The sequence below is a fragment of the Melospiza georgiana genome, chromosome 3, assembly GCF_028018845.1.
Source record: "Melospiza georgiana isolate bMelGeo1 chromosome 3, bMelGeo1.pri, whole genome shotgun sequence".
NCBI lineage: Eukaryota > Metazoa > Chordata > Aves > Passeriformes > Passerellidae > Melospiza > Melospiza georgiana.
In genome coordinates, this window is record NC_080432.1 from 61,995,997 (window position 1) to 62,014,223 (window position 18,227).

At 37.1% G+C, this 18,227-nt stretch overlaps 1 protein-coding gene across 2 annotated transcripts in view; it reads right to left on the reverse strand.

The window, feature by feature from the left end:
- Window positions 1–581: 581 nt before the first annotated feature.
- Window positions 582–18,227, reverse strand: part of UTRN (utrophin) — a 309,554-nt gene continuing 291,908 nt past the window's right edge. For both annotated transcript variants that reach the window (XM_058021836.1, XM_058021837.1), the window contains 6 exons: window positions 14,599–14,757; window positions 13,976–14,219; window positions 7,572–7,680; window positions 6,042–6,128; window positions 3,386–3,408; window positions 582–2,724 (listed from right to left, as the gene is read on the reverse strand). In XM_058021836.1, coding sequence (XP_057877819.1) covers window positions 2,716–2,724; window positions 3,386–3,408; window positions 6,042–6,128; window positions 7,572–7,680; window positions 13,976–14,219; window positions 14,599–14,757 — 631 coding nt within the window. In that variant the 3' untranslated portion in view covers window positions 582–2,715. The remainder of the gene's footprint in view (window positions 2,725–3,385; window positions 3,409–6,041; window positions 6,129–7,571; window positions 7,681–13,975; window positions 14,220–14,598; window positions 14,758–18,227) is intronic.

Below are 18,227 nucleotides of genomic sequence, written 5' to 3' on the forward strand. Positions count from 1 at the left end.
ACTAAACATTAAAGCAGTGCCAACTGTTATGATAAGGAAACAAAGTTGTTAGGACTTTGCACATTTTTTCTCCTTTAAGTGTAGCAATTCTAACAGTCATTAAAATAACTTGCATTCAGGCAAATACCTGAAAGTCAGAAAGTATATTTTCTACTTTGTGCTGCAGCTACCTAATGCTGTATGTTGACGAAAGGCACCAAAAACCTGAAGACTAATTCACAGTTCTCCTATTTGACAGAGCTTCATGCATTATTGCTGTTCTGTAATACATATACAGAACATTTAAAATAAAAAAAGGCAGTCTGCTTCTCAGCTAACAGATTTACTACCTGTCATGAAACTGAGAAGGATTCTAGACTAAAATCATTCAAGATGGAAAACTAGAGAAAATGTGCAAGATTTATGAAGAAAAAAAATATTGCTTAATCTCATTTATATAAACTCAAACCACACAGAGACATAACTAGGACATTAAAATTGACTACCACAGCTTGCTCATGTAATCTTCAGAATGAAATTTTTAGCATTTAGCAATGAGATGTGCCATCCCTGAAGCCCAAAAATTTGGAAGAACCCCACACTTTTTCTCATGTTACTGCAATATATATTCCTTTTATTTATTATAGTTTCAGAGGAAGAATGTTACAATGTAATGTTTGAAGCAGCATTTACTTGGCAGCAGAGGACAAAGGATGCATACAAACACAGGCAGAAAAACAACTTTATACATAACCTCATATTCAGAACAAAAATAAAGTCCACCAAATTCACTACTGATTTCTTTTTATACTTATGTTGGGAGTATTTTAAAATATTCTTTACCTAGAGAATTATGTAGCTTGATAAAAGCCAAGTACTTTGCAGAGAACAGAATGTAAAGCTATTTCCAATACTACTTATGAAGATAGGTCTGAGGTAGAAAGGTGGTCATGGTTTTCCTCTTCTGTAAAATGTGGGGTTTTTCTTCTCAGAATAACTACATTACATTTTAATAGGAGCCAGCATCTTCTCTTCTCACCTCGATAGCTTTGCTCCACTTGCTCAAGACTAATACTTAGCATCTGAAAAGCTCTGTAGAAATGCCAAGTCTACATCACCTTTGAGAGGTAAGCACTACCATCCCCATTTTACAGATGGGAAAACAGAGGCAGAGTGGTTAAATAACTTGCCAAAGGGTTCAGAAAGAACTGGCACTGGTGCCAACAGCAGAAGGTGGTCAACACTGTGCCTGAATCACTCCTTGAGCAGCAGCAGTTCAGGAGTAAATACTGTGGGTGCAGGACAGTCTGGCTGGCAAAACTTCACAAAGCCACTAGAAGTTCCTGACCTGCGCTTTTAATGTCCCCTAGCATTTTTTTAGTAGCAGAAGAGAATTTTACACCTCTTTCAATACCATTTTAAGATAAGGGTTTTTTTCCTTCAGTAATAATTAAGAACAACACAGCTTTGTTTCTCTTGACTATACATGAAAGGTATTGCATGCAGTTTTACCAATTCAAGGTATGTCCTAGAATTAAAGCAAGTGTCCATGCAGCATTGTAAACTCTGTGAAGGCATTAAAATCTCTGATGATAATTTTTAAACTGGAGATCAGATGATCAGTAACATACTTTCCCACAATTATCCTTATCAAAAGTAATAAAATAAATAAATTATCTTAAAGATAAGGATGATCTGCAAGATTACAATGCCAAATGATAATATCTATGTGCACTGCAGTTCTGGAAAAAGTTCTGTTGCTAATAGTATTGGAAAGGGCTTTCTAATTGTCTCTTCACTTCCAAGAGGCAGACAAAAGAAAGGGATCTCACAGAAATGAGCTTCACTTCATAGACTGTAAATTCCAAAACTTGAAGCAAGTTTGGCCCAGCAGGGAACAGCAAAGCTTTGTCTCTGAACAAAGTTGGAAAGGATTACACTAACTTAGTTCTTACTAAAACCAACTTAAGCTATCATCTAAGTCCTCTTTTTAGCTATCTCCTGATTCAAAGTAAAGCAAAGCTTAAAAAAATAATCCTCCAAATGGAGTGTTGTCTGGAAATAACAAAAAGGAAGTTAAAAATACCACTTAGGTACATGAGGATGCTAATTATTTCTTGAAATGAGAGTTTACCTTGTTTTATTGAATTAAAATGTTGTATCTTGCGCCTAATGATAATTGTTGTTAACCAGTAACAATAACGCATGTTATGGGAACTTCATATGCAATGCTGAAAACGATGCAAGGATATTCTGAAATCTGTGTGGTCATATGGTTAGCATACAAATAATCAGTACAGGATATTACATGTGTGAGAATACAACTAAAGGTACTTTACAATGCAAAAGCAAAGAGCTGAAAGGAATGTATGAACATAACGTTTTGCTCCAAACTCCTTATGCAGTTCTCTTTACGATTATCAAAAAGAACGTATATAAAGCCCCTGCCCCTTTTCCCCTGGCTGTATATTTATACAAATCAGTGACAAATATTCCACTGCTCATTAATTTACAGTTGCATAGAAAGGGAAGAAGGAAAAAAAAAAGATACTATAAAAACAACATCCTTTTCTTTGGGTATTCAGTGTTGAACTGTTTCAAGTGGAACGCGCGGTGGGAGCGCACGGCGTGCCTGGGGTCCCGTGCAGGTTTGTGATGAGCGGAACGCGCGGCCGGCAGAGGCAGGACAGGGCTGTGCTGTGTGCCACAAGCACTGCTGACATCCCAAGGAACACCTCACATGGCCTGTTGGGATGAGAAACACCATCAGTACCAGGAGTCAGCACACACAGAAACTTCTACCTGCTCTGGGCTCAGTCAGCCCAGGACTGTGATGTCATCTTACAAAAGCCCCCTATGTTAAAAATTTACATGTATTGGCCCGAGATCAAGCAAATAACTGAGGCAAATACTTAAAAGAAATCTAAACTGACAATACTGCAGTGTTTAAAGTCCTTGTTGAAGTGGTTGCCTATTCAGTGCAGACAGTTTAATGCCTAAGGTGCTTTGTGGCTCCTGATCTTTGTGCACTGGTGCTCACAGCTCCTGAAAGTGGAGCTGTAGGCAGCAGCACATATGGACATCTTTGCAAGAACCAGCTTTGATATTGCAAGCTGCTGCTGGCTTTAAACCAATTGGCTCAAATAAATGCAAGCTGGTTCCATCTGGATAGCAACACAGACCTGCAGAGCCATAACACCTGTGGCAGTGCCTGACCTAGTAGAAATTTTCTATTGCCTCTGATATATTGGAATCTGGCCTTCCTGTTGTATCAGTCTAGCTCCCAAACAGACCTCTAGAGAAGAATGTCGACAAAACCCACCCCAGCCCCTTTGCTTTAATGGAACTTTTCACTTGCTCTACTTTGTTTCCAATGCCTATGCAATTGTGTAAATATGTCTCATACCTGTTGTCTGCCAGTGAAACTTGCTGCAAATAGAAAAAAAAAGGTTAGAAATTTACATGATTTTGCATTTTGACAGTTTAAAAACAAAGTTATCATCAGGAAAACACATACTACAGAAGAAAAAAAATACATATCTTTAAACATTTAACAAGAAATGTGTTGCAGCGGTTTAATTCTTCATAAACTTACTTTCAACAAATTCATAGCATTATAATGATATAGTTAAAACTAATTGCTTCATTTTCACCATCTGTAGCCATATCTAAACCCCTGAGTGATGTATTACAGTATCATCTGTTTAAAAGGCTCTGTTCTGGACATCACTTAAATGCACAGACAAGACTTCTGCACAGTGTTGTACACCTGCCTACTTCTGAGGACTAATGACATAAATAAGGAAGGAAAAAGTGGCATTATATCCATGATCAGTGGATCTGAAGGACAAAAAAAAACCACAAAAGAACAAAATCCACCATTGCAAGTATTGCTAGCCTTACTATAGGAATAATTGCTTCATAAAGGATATTTGAGATAAATAGGAAGATGGATTTCAAGATGAATTATAACCTGAAACCCAGAAAAACAAACAAGCAAGACTACTATCTCTGTTAAACAGTCAAAATGGGATAAAAATTATCTGCATAAGGCTCAGATGCTAGTAACTCCTTGATATGGCTGTGGCCATAGCAGAAGAGACAAGTAAAGATGAGGTTGTGAAGGAAGACTTTTACTTTCTGGTTTGGTTTTACTTTTTTTTAATAATTGGACATGAGATGTTGTACATGAAGGCTGTTTTGATAAAATTGAGCTTGGATATAATAAAGAGTCTAAGGACTTTCTTTATTCTTTAGGGTTTGGAATACTGTCTAGGTGATGCCTAGACAGTCTGTGGAATCTACATCATTTAAAGTCTTACAGAACAGATTTGACAATTGTCCAGCCAGGAAAACAGATCCCTCTCAAACGGCCACAGGAAAAGATGGTGGACTTGGACAGTCTGTCATGGTCTTCCTTAGCAAAACTCAGAGTCTAATGCACTTTGTTGGGAAGGCCAGACTAATAATCCTCATTCCAGCTTCTAAAACATTTAAGATATGAATTTGATAGTTAAAAAAATTTACTTCAAACTAAAGGATGTTATAGAATGACTGAATGAGAGCAAGCAAAAGTAGTACCTACTAATTGGGGCAAGGCGGTTTAAGCTGACAATGGGGAAAAAAATCACATGAAATTTGGAAATGTGCTTTCTTTTAATCTTAAATGCTCAGATAGACTTCACAATATGAAGGGGCTTGGTTTTCACTCGCAATATTCTCCTGTCTCATTCAAGGTGTTTGCTCATGGAATCAAAATTTTTTTCTGTTTTCCAGTCCTGGAGAACAGCCATCATTACCAAGCTTTTCCTAACACAATGCAATTTGCTTTAAGTTCATTTGGGCTAAATGACCATGTAGCTGTATAGTCACCCAGCACGACAGTAACTTTCAAAACCAAGAACTAATGCTTGAGTTGCATTTTATACCGATTATACTGATTTGTATACACACATCCTCGAGGTGTGCTGAGCAGCTCCGCTAGTTGTTGACCTAAAATGAGATGCTCCTTAGAATCAAAACCTTAATTTGCAGAACAAGGGGCTCTGACTTGTTGAACTCATCAAAAATGATAACTGAAACAAGACCTTTTTTGCTGGAACCTCATTTGCTTTTTCAAAACATGCAAGTTCCATCTTCTGTGATGCAGCAATGTGTGTTCAAGAGATAAAAGGGGTGTTTTAACAGGGTCCATAGAGTTTACGAAATAGCATAGAGTTGAGTCTTGGTGCTTCCAAAAGGACTGGGCATAAACAGCCACTCTCTGACTTCTGCCTTTTAAAACTGATCATTATTATTACATTTCATTTGAAGCTTCCAATAGTTTTGAAAATCTACCAAAGTTTTCACTACTGTTTCTCTAAGGCAAAAGAGCTGATATATACATGTCTTTCTCCATATATATGTATAAATGAATTTCACAAAACCCACCATAATACATGAGACAGATTCTCACTTTTTCAAGTGCAGTGACACAGTAAGGAGGATCAGGGGAAATGTATGTCAGCTGATAAAGGACATGCATAGGAACAAGCTGGTTTTCCTTTTGATCTCTCTTTAATAGACACTGAATAAAATATCAACTTCCAAAGCATTTAAGCAGGGAAAGGTGTTAAATGCCGCATTCACAGATTTCCTCTGGTCTATTTAATAACTAGCTCAGTAATTAGTCTAAGGACTGTTTTTTCAAGCTTTATTACAAAAACTGCATTCAGAAATTCTGAATCTGCATTCACTTAAGTTCTACAAAAGGTCTTCATCAGCAGCTAGTGAGATTCTTGATGTCTTTCCTCTTATTTGGGCACTGCTGAAAATTCCACATTGAGCTACAGGCTTTTCTTATAATGAATTGCTTCCACTTAAAACAAGAACATTTCTCTACCTTCAAAAGTAGTGTATATTGAGGAATTTTAAGGGACAGAAATATACAGTTTGCATATATCTACACAAGAAATCTCCTCAGAGATATTTATTCTCCTAGTCAATACCACAAGAATGATTTTTTTTTCAAAAGACCACCTCAAATTCAATATGATTCTCAAGACATATTTTGTTAAACTTACAGCAGCAAGCTGGAAATGTGTTGTTGATTTGCTCCATAACATCTGTTAGATCTGTGTTGGTATCATGAGGTGGAACTAACAAGTCATCTGCAGATACGACAACAAAAAAATCATTTTTGTAACAAGAGGAGAAAAAAAAAGGACAATGACATTCTAAAAGACATTCTTAGCCAACATTCCAGTTAATTACTCCTTTATATTTCACAGGAAAACACTACCTGAAACCTTTGTAATGTGCAGGAACTATCATTGATAATTGCCTGCCTTGGGAGAGGACATGAAAGTTACATTATTGATTTGCAGTCAAACTCATTTCTCTTTCATTAAAACTTAACCATTGCATCCAGGATTTAACTAGAAGTTGCCAGCAAGGACAGTATATAAACATCTACAGTTAAATAAAATTACAAGATGAGGTAATTAAACTCAGTAGGTACTCTATTAAAATTCGGTTCCAATTGCAGATGATTTGTCATGTAACTTTCAGAGTGAATACACCATTTTTTCTCTGAAAAAAATCCCAACATTTATCTTTTAGGTGGTCTTTAATCAATATGTACCAGCCATTTCAATAGTGCTAAAATCCCCCTTGCCATATCTTTGAAAAATGATGCTTAAAATTAGCCAAGAGAATGGTTAGGGAACATAACTGGCTGTGTTGTTGGCAGTTTCATTGGACAGCATCTTTCATACTGCGTGAAATCAGGCTCAAGTTCCATGTTTTTCCAGATAAAGTAAAAACATAGGTTAATGCTGAATGAAAAATGTTCAGTACACAAGAGAATATTTTTCCTGTTTTCTACAGAAATAAAATAATATTTAATCTATAACCCAAGGCTTTAAAACAGAAACAGGAAAAATTCGTACATAAGATAATTTGAGAGAAGTATTTTCTCTTTTCCCCTACTTTTGTCCATGCAATGGTCTGTAGTTATTTCTGCTAACTCATGGTGAAATTAGTGAGTTCTGATACTGGAGAATTTAAAATAATCTTCCAAGAGAGAAAGAAATCCCTTTATGTCCAGAGTCTGTACCCATAAATATTGAATTATTCATAAAGCTGTGAACCTTTTGGGAGTGGGAACATCAAAGTACCAGGATAAGCAGAGGTTACACAAGAATTTTTAAAGCAGGCAGCAAGTGTAGATTGTGTGATTTGGACATTTGGTCCTGTATCTGACAGATTACTTGGGTCCATGTGTGTACTGTAGCACAAACAGCTCTTGGCCACTTCAGTCTGGTCTCGTTCCCCTTTCAGTGAGGATGGATTTGCCCAGTAAATTCACTTGGTAAGAATAGCTGGAAACAAGGAGTTTATTGACAAAAGCCTGTAATTCAGAGTCTTGTGGATTCTTAGGATAGAGCAGCTCTCTTCACAAGTGTGAGGAAGCAACACCTCCAGCTGCACTGAGCAGCAGCATCGCAAAGATCCGCTCCTTTTGATTTACAAATCTGTCCAGAAGGTGCCAACAAACCCCTCCAGCAGTCACCTATGGCCTCATGAGCACGTTATCTGATGAGAACACTCACCTGTCTGATGGAACTGCGAGCTTGTGTCCTGCTCCAGCGGGAAGCTGAGGGCAGAGTGCTGGGGCGACGCGCAGGGGGAGGCGCCATTGACCCGGGAGTCTGACTCGGGCTACATTAAAGACAAGAAAACCAAAATTTAGGTTACTTGTATCCACATAATTTAATTGTAGGCTAGCATACAGCCATTTTTTTCCTTTCCTTTTTTGTGTGCTCTTTCTTGTTTGTTCTCCAAACTATTCAAAGTTGGCTTAAGTCTATACAACTGATGAGCGGTAAAAAAACCACCAAACCAAGAACTTGTTAAAAGAAAATCTAGACTCAAGAACAGCTGTTACAAGACTCCAGTTGATGGTCTTGATAAAAACAACGTTCTGTTGCATCACAAAAACACAAGGTAACATACAACACACACAGTATGCCAAGGTTCCCAGTCCAGCTCTGCAGAAAGACTATACCATGGGATCATTTAGGTTGTATTTATCTGCATGGGTATATATATACACACACAAACAGGACATTCAGCCATGGCCCCATGAAAAGCTTTACAAGGATGACTGAGCATACTTAAAAACAACTGTTCAATTATGAACAGATTTGTAGAACACCAGAATCAAATGAACACTCAAGACAGACTCAAAACAACTTCATTAAATCCAAAAAGTGGTAGCCAGCCATCATTCCTGCTGACGCTGCTTCTCAACCTTGTAGAAGACACCAAATTTGCAGGAATTTGTACTACACAAACTCCTGAAAACTATGAGAAGTAGCTTATATACTTTGAAAAGAAGCTTTTCTGGCCTCTTCAATTCACTTGAAGAATCACAGAAATCAATATTACATTTAGTTGTAACCATGTGTGTGAGATTACATTTAAATATACATATATGAACAGAAAATAAGAAAAGGCCATAGCAGCTCAGGAATATTGGAAGAGACCTTATTCAGGCATTTTCCCCTTCTTTTCTTTCCTTTCTTATTTTAAAAATTCCTTTTGAGGAGGAAACTGGTAATACAGTATTTGAACTCCAGAAGTGATTGTTCTGAAAAAAACATAAGTGAAATAATATTTACATCTGAAGTAGATTTAACTAAAATTGTTGCTGCTCTTATCTTTTTGATTGCAAATCATGAGATTACTTCTAAACAGCTTAAGAAGCAGGTTATTTAAGTACATCTGTCAAAAGCAGATACTGAAGTAATACAAAAGATCATTGCTTTTAAGATCTTTTTGAAACTGAGCAAGTACCTAGAGCAGCTATGAGACTTGATGCAGAGTTAGAATACAGAATGGCTGTTAATTTGTGCACAAGTTTGCTCCTTTGCACTTCACAGCCTTTACTGAAATACTCAATTTCTTGAGATAGCTTCAAACCAAACAAAAACAATCTTCAGTAAAACTCCTCTAAATTTTATCTCTTTCAGCATGACAATACTAAAGGCCAGCTTGGACTTAAAGAATAAATCAAGAAATTTTAGTCTGCATAGGAGACAAAGAAAAATTGAAATGTTTTCAAGCCAGAGAAGGATTTCACTGTCAAGACACTTCTGTGAACAGTGAATTACTATCAGGTACTCAAGTAATTTGCTGCTCAGTACCAGGCTTCAATCCAGCTAAAGAGTCTAAGTACAATGAGTGTGGTGATTTTAAATCAGAGAAGCGTAGGATTGCTTAACCCAGGCAATTCTGTATTGCCAGGAACCACTGTCTGAAATGTTAGAGCACATTCTCCACAGGTGAAGAGTCTCCTCCTACAGAACAACAGAACTAACTCCAGCAGCAGTCACTGCTTGCCCACCCCACAAAAAGGTGAACAGAGAGAATGTGAATCATCCAATGCAAACTTGCACCTGGAGTAAACCTCTGCCTCTGGCCCTGTTCAAGCAGCAACTATGAATAAATGGTGCACAGATGAATGAGGGTGAATGAGAAGATCTGTGCTGGACATACACAACTGCAGCACAGCAACACATAGGCTCAGTCAAGGAGAGTGAGGCACTGCAAAGACAACTGCTCATGTTGATAGACAGAAACTAAATGTCTACAAACTCAGGTGATGAGTTAGTCAAGGTACCACTTAGTAGTTCTATTGTAAGTGATAGAAGAGCACTGCAGAGCACCAGGACTGTCAGAGGATAATCTGAGAGAAAACAAAATATACTTGGAATACCTTACATTGATGTACCATATGTTGCTGTAGCAGTCAGAATGAAATATTGCAGCTGGATTTAAAAACAACTCAAAACCCACAACACCATCATCTTCTAATCAGATGGCAATGCCCGATTACTTAATTTTCATTTAAATATACTGATAAATCATACACTGCATAGTTCAAGTGACTGCAATAAAAAGAAAAGCCTAAACAAACAAAACTCTTCTTCCAAATTAAGGACAATATTGTTATGCAGTTGAAGAGTGGAGTTTGGAGCAGAAAGTGAAGGTTTGTCATGGTGGTACAATTGCCTTAATATAACAATCGGATATTGTTCCAGATACTGGAAAATATTAAATGCAAGCCAGTTGAGGATATGGCATGATTTAACAATTTTGTTGAAGAACATGAGAAAAATAACAGTAGAAAATCAAATCACATTGTATTTGAATCCATTTATGTAACACCTACAAAATATGAGCACTTCCATGCTAACCCACTTCAGGTATCATGAAGTTCATGTATTCTTATTCAAAACAACTCAGCAGACAGCCCATAAGCCAGAAACCAAAAGCAACTAGCTTTAGATGCTATTATACACCTGCTGCTTCTTCTTGAAAGAAATAAAAGCAGGGATACTGAGCATGCCTCTATGGGAGTGAGGGAGAGGTTTCCAACTCCAGTCTCAGGGAGTTTTCCAACTTCTTTCCAGGAAAAACCAAGCAAAGATATGAAGGGACAAATAAGTCCTTCTCCAGAAAATGATGAAGTCTTAGTTTTATTTATTTATTTATTTATTTGTATTACAGTAGTTTTTAAAGCATCTCAAAGAGATATTTATTTCAACCAGTTTTAATCTACAGTGCCTTATGCCTCCTGCATACACTATGCCTCCTGCTGGTGTCTTTCCCAAAGAAGAGCCTGAAGTGATCTGTGGTGTAACGGACAGCAAAGACATACCTGCTCTTTCCTTGACATATGCTGCTTTTGGTAAAAAACCAAACTAAACCTCAGTGTCCCCAGTCTGAATCACAAGACACGTCAAAAATGCCAATTTCACTACCACATTCATCACAGATATTTCTTCTTGCTCCAGAATTTTTCTCCCAGCTATAAAAGAAACAAACTCTCCTATGCTCTTCTGATAAAGCTCTTCCGATTTCAGCTGGAAAGAGAGTTGCAGCCCCTATTTACTCTCTGTCTGATCATACAGCTGTTGACAGATGATTTTAGCTCCCACTAACTTCAATATCTAATCCAATATGAAACTTCTATTCAGTAGCTCAGAGAAAACAGAGAAAAATCAAGCAGACTTTAAATGCCCTTCATAATAGGACTCACTTTGACTTTGCAAATGCAGCATCTATAAAGGCTGAAAAAAGAAAAATGAGAATGGATTCTTTGTGTTTTCTTTGTCTGATTAACATGTTGGTATCAAAGCTGTCACATGCCAGTTCTGTTTCACCTTCCTCTTTGGCACCCTAATCAATCAGGCAGACAAAAACGACAACATTCTGTGACAGTTACCAATCCTTTGGGCTTGCTAAAATAAAAATAGTATGGTAACCTCAGAATTGTGACCTGAAGTAGACAAATGTGCAGTGAGGATGCATGCATATTTCTGCTGAAGGTGCTCTCTAAAGAATGTCCTAGAATGCTCTCATCTAGATTAGGCAGCTACAACATGAAAGTTTCTAAATTTCATTAACTCTCTACTCCCATATCTGCGTATAGACAGACTCACTCCAATCTTTTGGAGAAAAAAACAAGTCCCAGTATTTTATACTTAGTGATATGAAACACCAGTCAGGAAAAGAGGAATGGGGAGAGTTGCTGTTGATAGAATAGACAAACAGACGGCATGAAATGTCAGCCATGGCAAAGATATTGCTGTAAGACAGTTGTGTCCTTTAATACTAGTAATTATATTGTTGTTATATATTTTGAGATTGAGACTTATGAGTATCTTTCTTGCAAATCATCCATCTCATTAATAAGAAAAGGTATTCCTTTCATCCCCTAAAAATAACTGGGACAGCCAGTAAAAGCAAAACAAAAAAAATAAATATAAATAGGCTTCCAGTAAAGTCCTTCCCCAAGCAGTGAACGAGATAAAGGCTGTCCTAAAAGGTAGTGGCCAAGCTGATAGACATGCTGAAGAGTGGTCTTTCTTTTTCAGAAAGGGGGCAGTAATAGAAATCAGTGTTGCTTCATAATTCTATCAATGTCAAAATAAATTTCAAAGAACATTACTAAAAATTTAAATTATTTATACTTTCTGAATCGCCATCAGGGGAGTAGCCTCAACATTCTGGAAATAGTTTGTGAAACATCTGGTAAATTAAGTAACGAAATATATAGAAAGGCACATTGAAAAGCCACAGACAGGTTATAAAAGAAATAATGCAGATCTTCTCATATACTTGACTCTGCATGAGCCACTTTATTAAATGACAGAGTAGAAACAAAGACCTTAGGAAATAATACTTGAAGCAATCAGAAGTATGGCATGACCCCCACAGAGACAGGACAAGGCGGACAGAAAGCACAAGAGCAACAGTTACAGTAAATGAGTTGTAAACACAGAAATACTGAATAACGTCACCTCTATTCTGCTTTACCCCATCTGACCCCAAAAGCTGCAGAATGCCTAGAAAATTCCAAAGGCAGAAATGATAAGAATTACTGTCCCTTCTTCCACCCATTTTATCACAACAAAAATGTATACCCTAAAGGTGTTACTGAGAATGGTGTAAAGACTCCAAAAAGATTACAAAATTGTGAGATCATCCTTAGCTACGTTAGGGGAAAAAAAAGGGGTTTAAGGGGTGAACAAGTTTCTGCTCTAAGCACTAAGCTGCAAGGGAACATGGGTTTGGCAGAACTTCTTTGTTTTATTCAGCCATGTTTCTTTGCAGATTTTAAACCCTTCTCTGAATGACCAAGTATTGGCCACATATCCCAAGATCATTACTTTATAAACTATTATTAACAATGCACCAGTTGCTATCTTCCCTATGAAATATTATAGCTACTCAAATACTGATTAAAATGCTAGAATAACAGCAGCAACAAAAAAATTTAGTCTGCTAGAGGGGTAGGGAAGTCACTGGAACAGATGCATCTAAATCCTATTGAGCCAAACCTGCCTAGAAAATTGACAAAGTCAGCCAGCAAAACAAACAGCAAATACCTTAATCCCTGTAATGAGAGTATGATCTACAGCAGGAACTTAGGCCATTTTAATACCTGGTTTATGTAGCCTGTTTCTTGGCTTAGTTAAATCCCCTACTACAACTGACTCATGGAAGGCAGGAAATACTTGCCTTACTGTACTCTGACCCAAACATAATGATTAATTAGAAGAAAACATTCATACAAATTTATCTTCATTACTCAAGCTTCCACACATGATGGTACAAACAACCATCTCTAACAACACCTATGTTGCTGCTCTTACTGTGGTATTATGGTATAAGTTGGTCCTGTTATTTCTACAAGCCAGGTGTGCACATGCTGGCTTCCAAAGCAATCAGTGTTCCTTCTGCCAACAAGGAAACCCTGTGATCTCCAGCTACCAGCACCTGCTAAAAGTCTCTTACCTTTTCACTTGCGTGAAGGATCACTTTACTGTAGCTTACTGGTCTAAATATGCCACTCAAGAGGAACTGGATTTTTAATGTAATTAATTGCTCCTTTGTATTTCAGACACATCTTTGGCCATCTGTCTCTGGCATGCTAAGAGAGATCTGAGTAACTAACTGCGATTAAACATAAACATATTATTTAAGGAAAGCGTCTGGTAAAACTTAAGTCAAACATGGAATGTGGCTGGCATCATTACTTGGAGTGGGGTCTATATTTTCTTCCCATGCTTTTTAGTTAATGAAAAGCTATTGCTCTTGTTTGTGTTATTCTCAGTGCTCCCTAAGTTCCCATGATCACTCCAGCACTCAGCCATTTTCTGCTCATTTTACATTAAGCATGTCAAAAACAAGAAATCAGCAAGAAAACAAGAATCAGCAATCAAAGATGACTGATTTGAAATTCTTAAATAAAACAAGCATCTTCTAGATCCATTTTTTAATAATACTCATAGTAGAGTGTAAGAAAAAGCATCTCATTAGAAATGATTGATTGCAACAGACCAAGAGTACATGGTGAAAATATCTGCAGTAAAATGTCAGTGCCTTTGCTCCACCAAGAAATCCCATTGTGCAGAAACCATATGGGGGCAAAGTGTACAAGTACCTGCTCGAGCAGCTGCCGTAGCCTGTGAAGCTGAGACTCCAATTGTTTATTGTGATCTTCCAATATTTGCATCCTTGCTTCCAGACGACCTTTATGCTGCCTCAGGAGTTTAGCTTCAGCAATGAGCTCAGCATCTTCAGAAGCATGTTGAGGTGACACAACAGAGTCAGGAGGTGACGCAAGAGGGTTTATTCCTCTCCGAAGATGCTGCTCCTTTAGTTGCTCATATTCTATCTGCAGACTCCTGGGATATTGAAAAGTGGAGGAGAATGATAACTTGATCAAGTAAATGAAAATAAAGGACTTCTTAGATCAAACAATGTTAGCATCTCCAACTAACAATGCAAATAGCTCAAACAAACACAATGTCTTGACTTGTGTTTTATGGGGGATTGAAAAAAAGGCAGTGAAGTAAAAGTGAAACTAATTTATTTCTTCACAGACACCTCCCTTTTCTAACAGAGCCAGCCTATGTGTGATATCTGCCTTGATTGTGGAGTGTTGTTTGGGGTTTTTTTGCTAAAATCATAACTTCTAGGTCTTTCTCATTTTCAACATAGTACGTGCATAGCTCAGACAACAACAAAATGACACTTCAGACACCAGTATGATGATTATGAGACCTTTGCTCTTCCTCAAGGTCGGCAATGATACGCTCCAACTCTCCCCGCTCTTCCTTCTCCACTGACTTGAGTATCTGAGCAGGACTCTGTGGCTGACTCACAGGTGACTCTCCTCCCAGCGTCTGACAATACTGCTGGATAAGGGCATGCTCATCCTCTCTGAAACAATAAAACAACACAGATAAAGACAGAGCAGTAAAACATTTATTATGTGAGCAAACATCTCTATCAAGCTGAGGGATTTTGTTTGTTTATGGAAAAAGACTAAGCGACAAGAAGAAATTAAGCCTGAAAAACATACTGAAAGGAAACCATAAAAACATACAATGCACAGGAAAAAAAAAGATTAATCTGTAGTAAAGGATCAGTTTAGTTTAATCTATGCATAAAGAATAAATGCTGCAAGTGGTTTGAAAAGAAAGAATGAAAACAAGAATCAGCAATCAAAGATGACTGATTTGAAATGCCTTAAATGAAACAAGCATCTTCTAACAATATGTGACATTTTTGAAATTTTTAGGAGATAATTTTGGTTTGCTCAATTTACCTGATAAGATTAGAGAACAAAAAGTCCCATTAAAATTAGAGAAAAAAGTTCCATTTTTATCCCCCCATTTTGATATACACATACAAGACCTTGAAATTCTGCATTGGTAGTAGATGTCCTTCGTAGAGATTCAGGGACAGAAATAAACTATAGCACTGTCCTCCTCCTGACTCACATGAAATTACCTTCTGGTAAGGAGATACAGAAGTCCTGACACTTTCATTTATGCTTTAATACCCAAGTGAATTTGGTTTTGTACAGATGTGCCTTACTTTCCAAGTTGCTAGCTTTTCTCCATAAATAAAGTCAGATGGATAGAAAGTGAAAGACACCACATCCTAAAACCAGTTTACTTGCTTGGTCCCTCAAGAAGGATGAATCAACAACAGAAAAACATATACTATTCATTTTTAAGAGAGAAGTTGCTGCAGCAGTAAAAATGATGAAAAAAACCCTCCTTGAATTATTTCCTTAAACTGACTACAAACCAGATACTGCACACATTATGATATCATGAAGTAGTGGCACAAACTTTACCTTAAAGATCTCCTACAGTTAAAGCATGGTCAGAGCAGAGTGGCACACACATGGGCAGTATATACACACGTATTCAGATATTATTTAGAAAAGAGACGTTTTCACATTAAAAATGTTTTATGTACTAACATTTTACCTCCTATTGTTGGAAACTAGCAGTTGCAAATTCTGCTATCCACTGGTTATGAAATGAAAAGCATCCTCAAAATCAGAATTCGCTATATGCAAAGATCTTCTTTTCCAAATAAAAGTGTAATGGAGATTTTCAGGAGGCTTTAAAAATTCCCTGACAGTCAATTTAACATCTTTCATCACAGAATTTCCAAATGTACTGTCTCATTTGAATGAATAGTAAAACCAGTTACTAAGAAAAGTATACCCTGGAAGAAACAGCAGTTATTTCTGTAGTGAGAAATAGTTTATAAATAAATGCATGTAAAAGTGAAAATCATTAGGTGTCTTATGGGACATGCATATGGATTAGGGGGTACATCAGAAATAAGTTCGAACTCTCAGGACAAAAGGAGAAAATGTTCATGACAGGAACAGATGAGAGTTGCATAAATACTGTTTGTGAAATGAAAAATCTTACTTTATCCTGTTAAAGTACCACTAGCTCAGTATATCAATACCAATTTAAAAGCATCATCAGTATTAGAAACAAGACAAAAAGGCCAAAGATTTAATAAATCCTGATTCTTGGTGTGTCTCTCTTGGAAAAGTACTTCTATCATTTAGCAAAATGATTGGGTTCTCTGTAGTATTGTCTGTACTGAGACAAAATTTGTGCTGAAGACTAATCTCATGGTAGAACAGCACCAAATTATTTCTTCCCAAGGATAACTACTCACTATCTACCCAAAGCTATCATGTGGCTTCTACTTCCCAACCCATCATGAAGACTTGAAAATTTAGACTTGTGCAAAGAAATGTACATCAAGTAACACTGCTGAAAAAAAAATCCGAACAAGAAAATATATAGCCTGTGGCAGTTCTGTCCACTGGATGAAAAACCTAATTATTGAGTTTTGCTCTTAAAAATGAGTAGAAAGTTTAAAGAAAATAATGTACATTCACTTATTTCTTAGCTGCCTTGGCTGTTGTCAGTACAGACATGACAACATGGATCTTCCCCGTAAATGAATAATTTTAATGAATTTTTTATTAAATACATATATATAGAGTTAAATGTAATTGGGGTTGCATGTACATTTAAGTCCTAAAAAAAATAGCGACATCCAAGAGTGCTAGCTGAAAAAGAAACAGAAACAAACAGATCAGTGTTCCTTTCCCTCCATTATCTACAAAACAAAATAAACAAATAAAAAGCCTTTAACTGCTTTATCTTCTTCACTACTTGAGTGATCTCAGGGAAATTTATAATCACTATTGTTTTTCATCAATACTTCAATGTCTACTCGAAATTAAAACAAAGGCTATTGCAGTTAATGGAGTTTGGATCAGGTCCCAATGTGATAATTAAAACCTCATTGTACTTCTATACCCTTTAGTCATCCTGACAAAAACACCCTACTCCTTTTAACAAATTTTTTGCCGAAGTGATGCAACCCCTCTGGGGGCTTCAAACAGCCCTGCAAAACGTGCAGAGTACCCTGGGACTGAAATGGCCACAGCAAGCCAAAAGTGACGGCAGCTCAATGTCGCCCCTTGGGCAAGCACAGAAACAGAGTTAAAGCAGGCAGGTGAGAGAACACAGCTTTATCAGCTGGGCTTCAAAACACTGCTTACATGTGAATTTCAGTGATGCTGTGTGACCACACATACAGCCTTCTTTTGTGCAAGGGTGTTGATGATGTCAGGAGATGTTTACTTGATCTAGTTTAGTCTGGTTATTTTCATTAGGCATCAAAAAGTTTCTGTCTATGCTTTGAAATGGTGAAATAGTTTATAAACAAAATTTAGGACACCTAAACAGAATCTTTTTAAAAATAAGGCTCCATGAAGCTGGATTTATTGTATTTACTCTAAGTTGTTAAACCTGAGAATCTGTCAAGATTTTGTATTAGGTGTAACCTCAGTTTTTAATGAAATGTATAAAGGCTTTTAAAACAGAATTTGCACAATGAGTTTACAATACAATAAATGCTTACATACTATATTGTGATCCAGTAGATGAGATCAACACAGCCAAATACAGCTAATTTTATATTTTGGTCTCAAAGTTATTCAGTCTAGAAAAAGCTTCATTTCCCTTCTCTCCCACTGGTTCAGAGCCTCAGAAAGCCTACTGGAGAGGCTGTGAATATTGATTGCTCCTTTTTTAGGCATCACACGTTGCAACTGACAGCATGCTTTCCTCACAGGCACTTGATAAAGGAAGGCTTCTGCAGCAAAACTGTATTTTCACCATGTTTTCTACCTTTGGTCTGTCTTGCAAAATTACTAGTTTGAAAAAGCACAGCCTTGAACCTGAACCAACAAACCTCATGACTTTAATTAGGATAGATTCATTAGTAGCACAGGAATCCCAGGACAGGGCTTCAAATGACCTGCAACATAAGGTCATTGTTCTATGCCAGGCAAA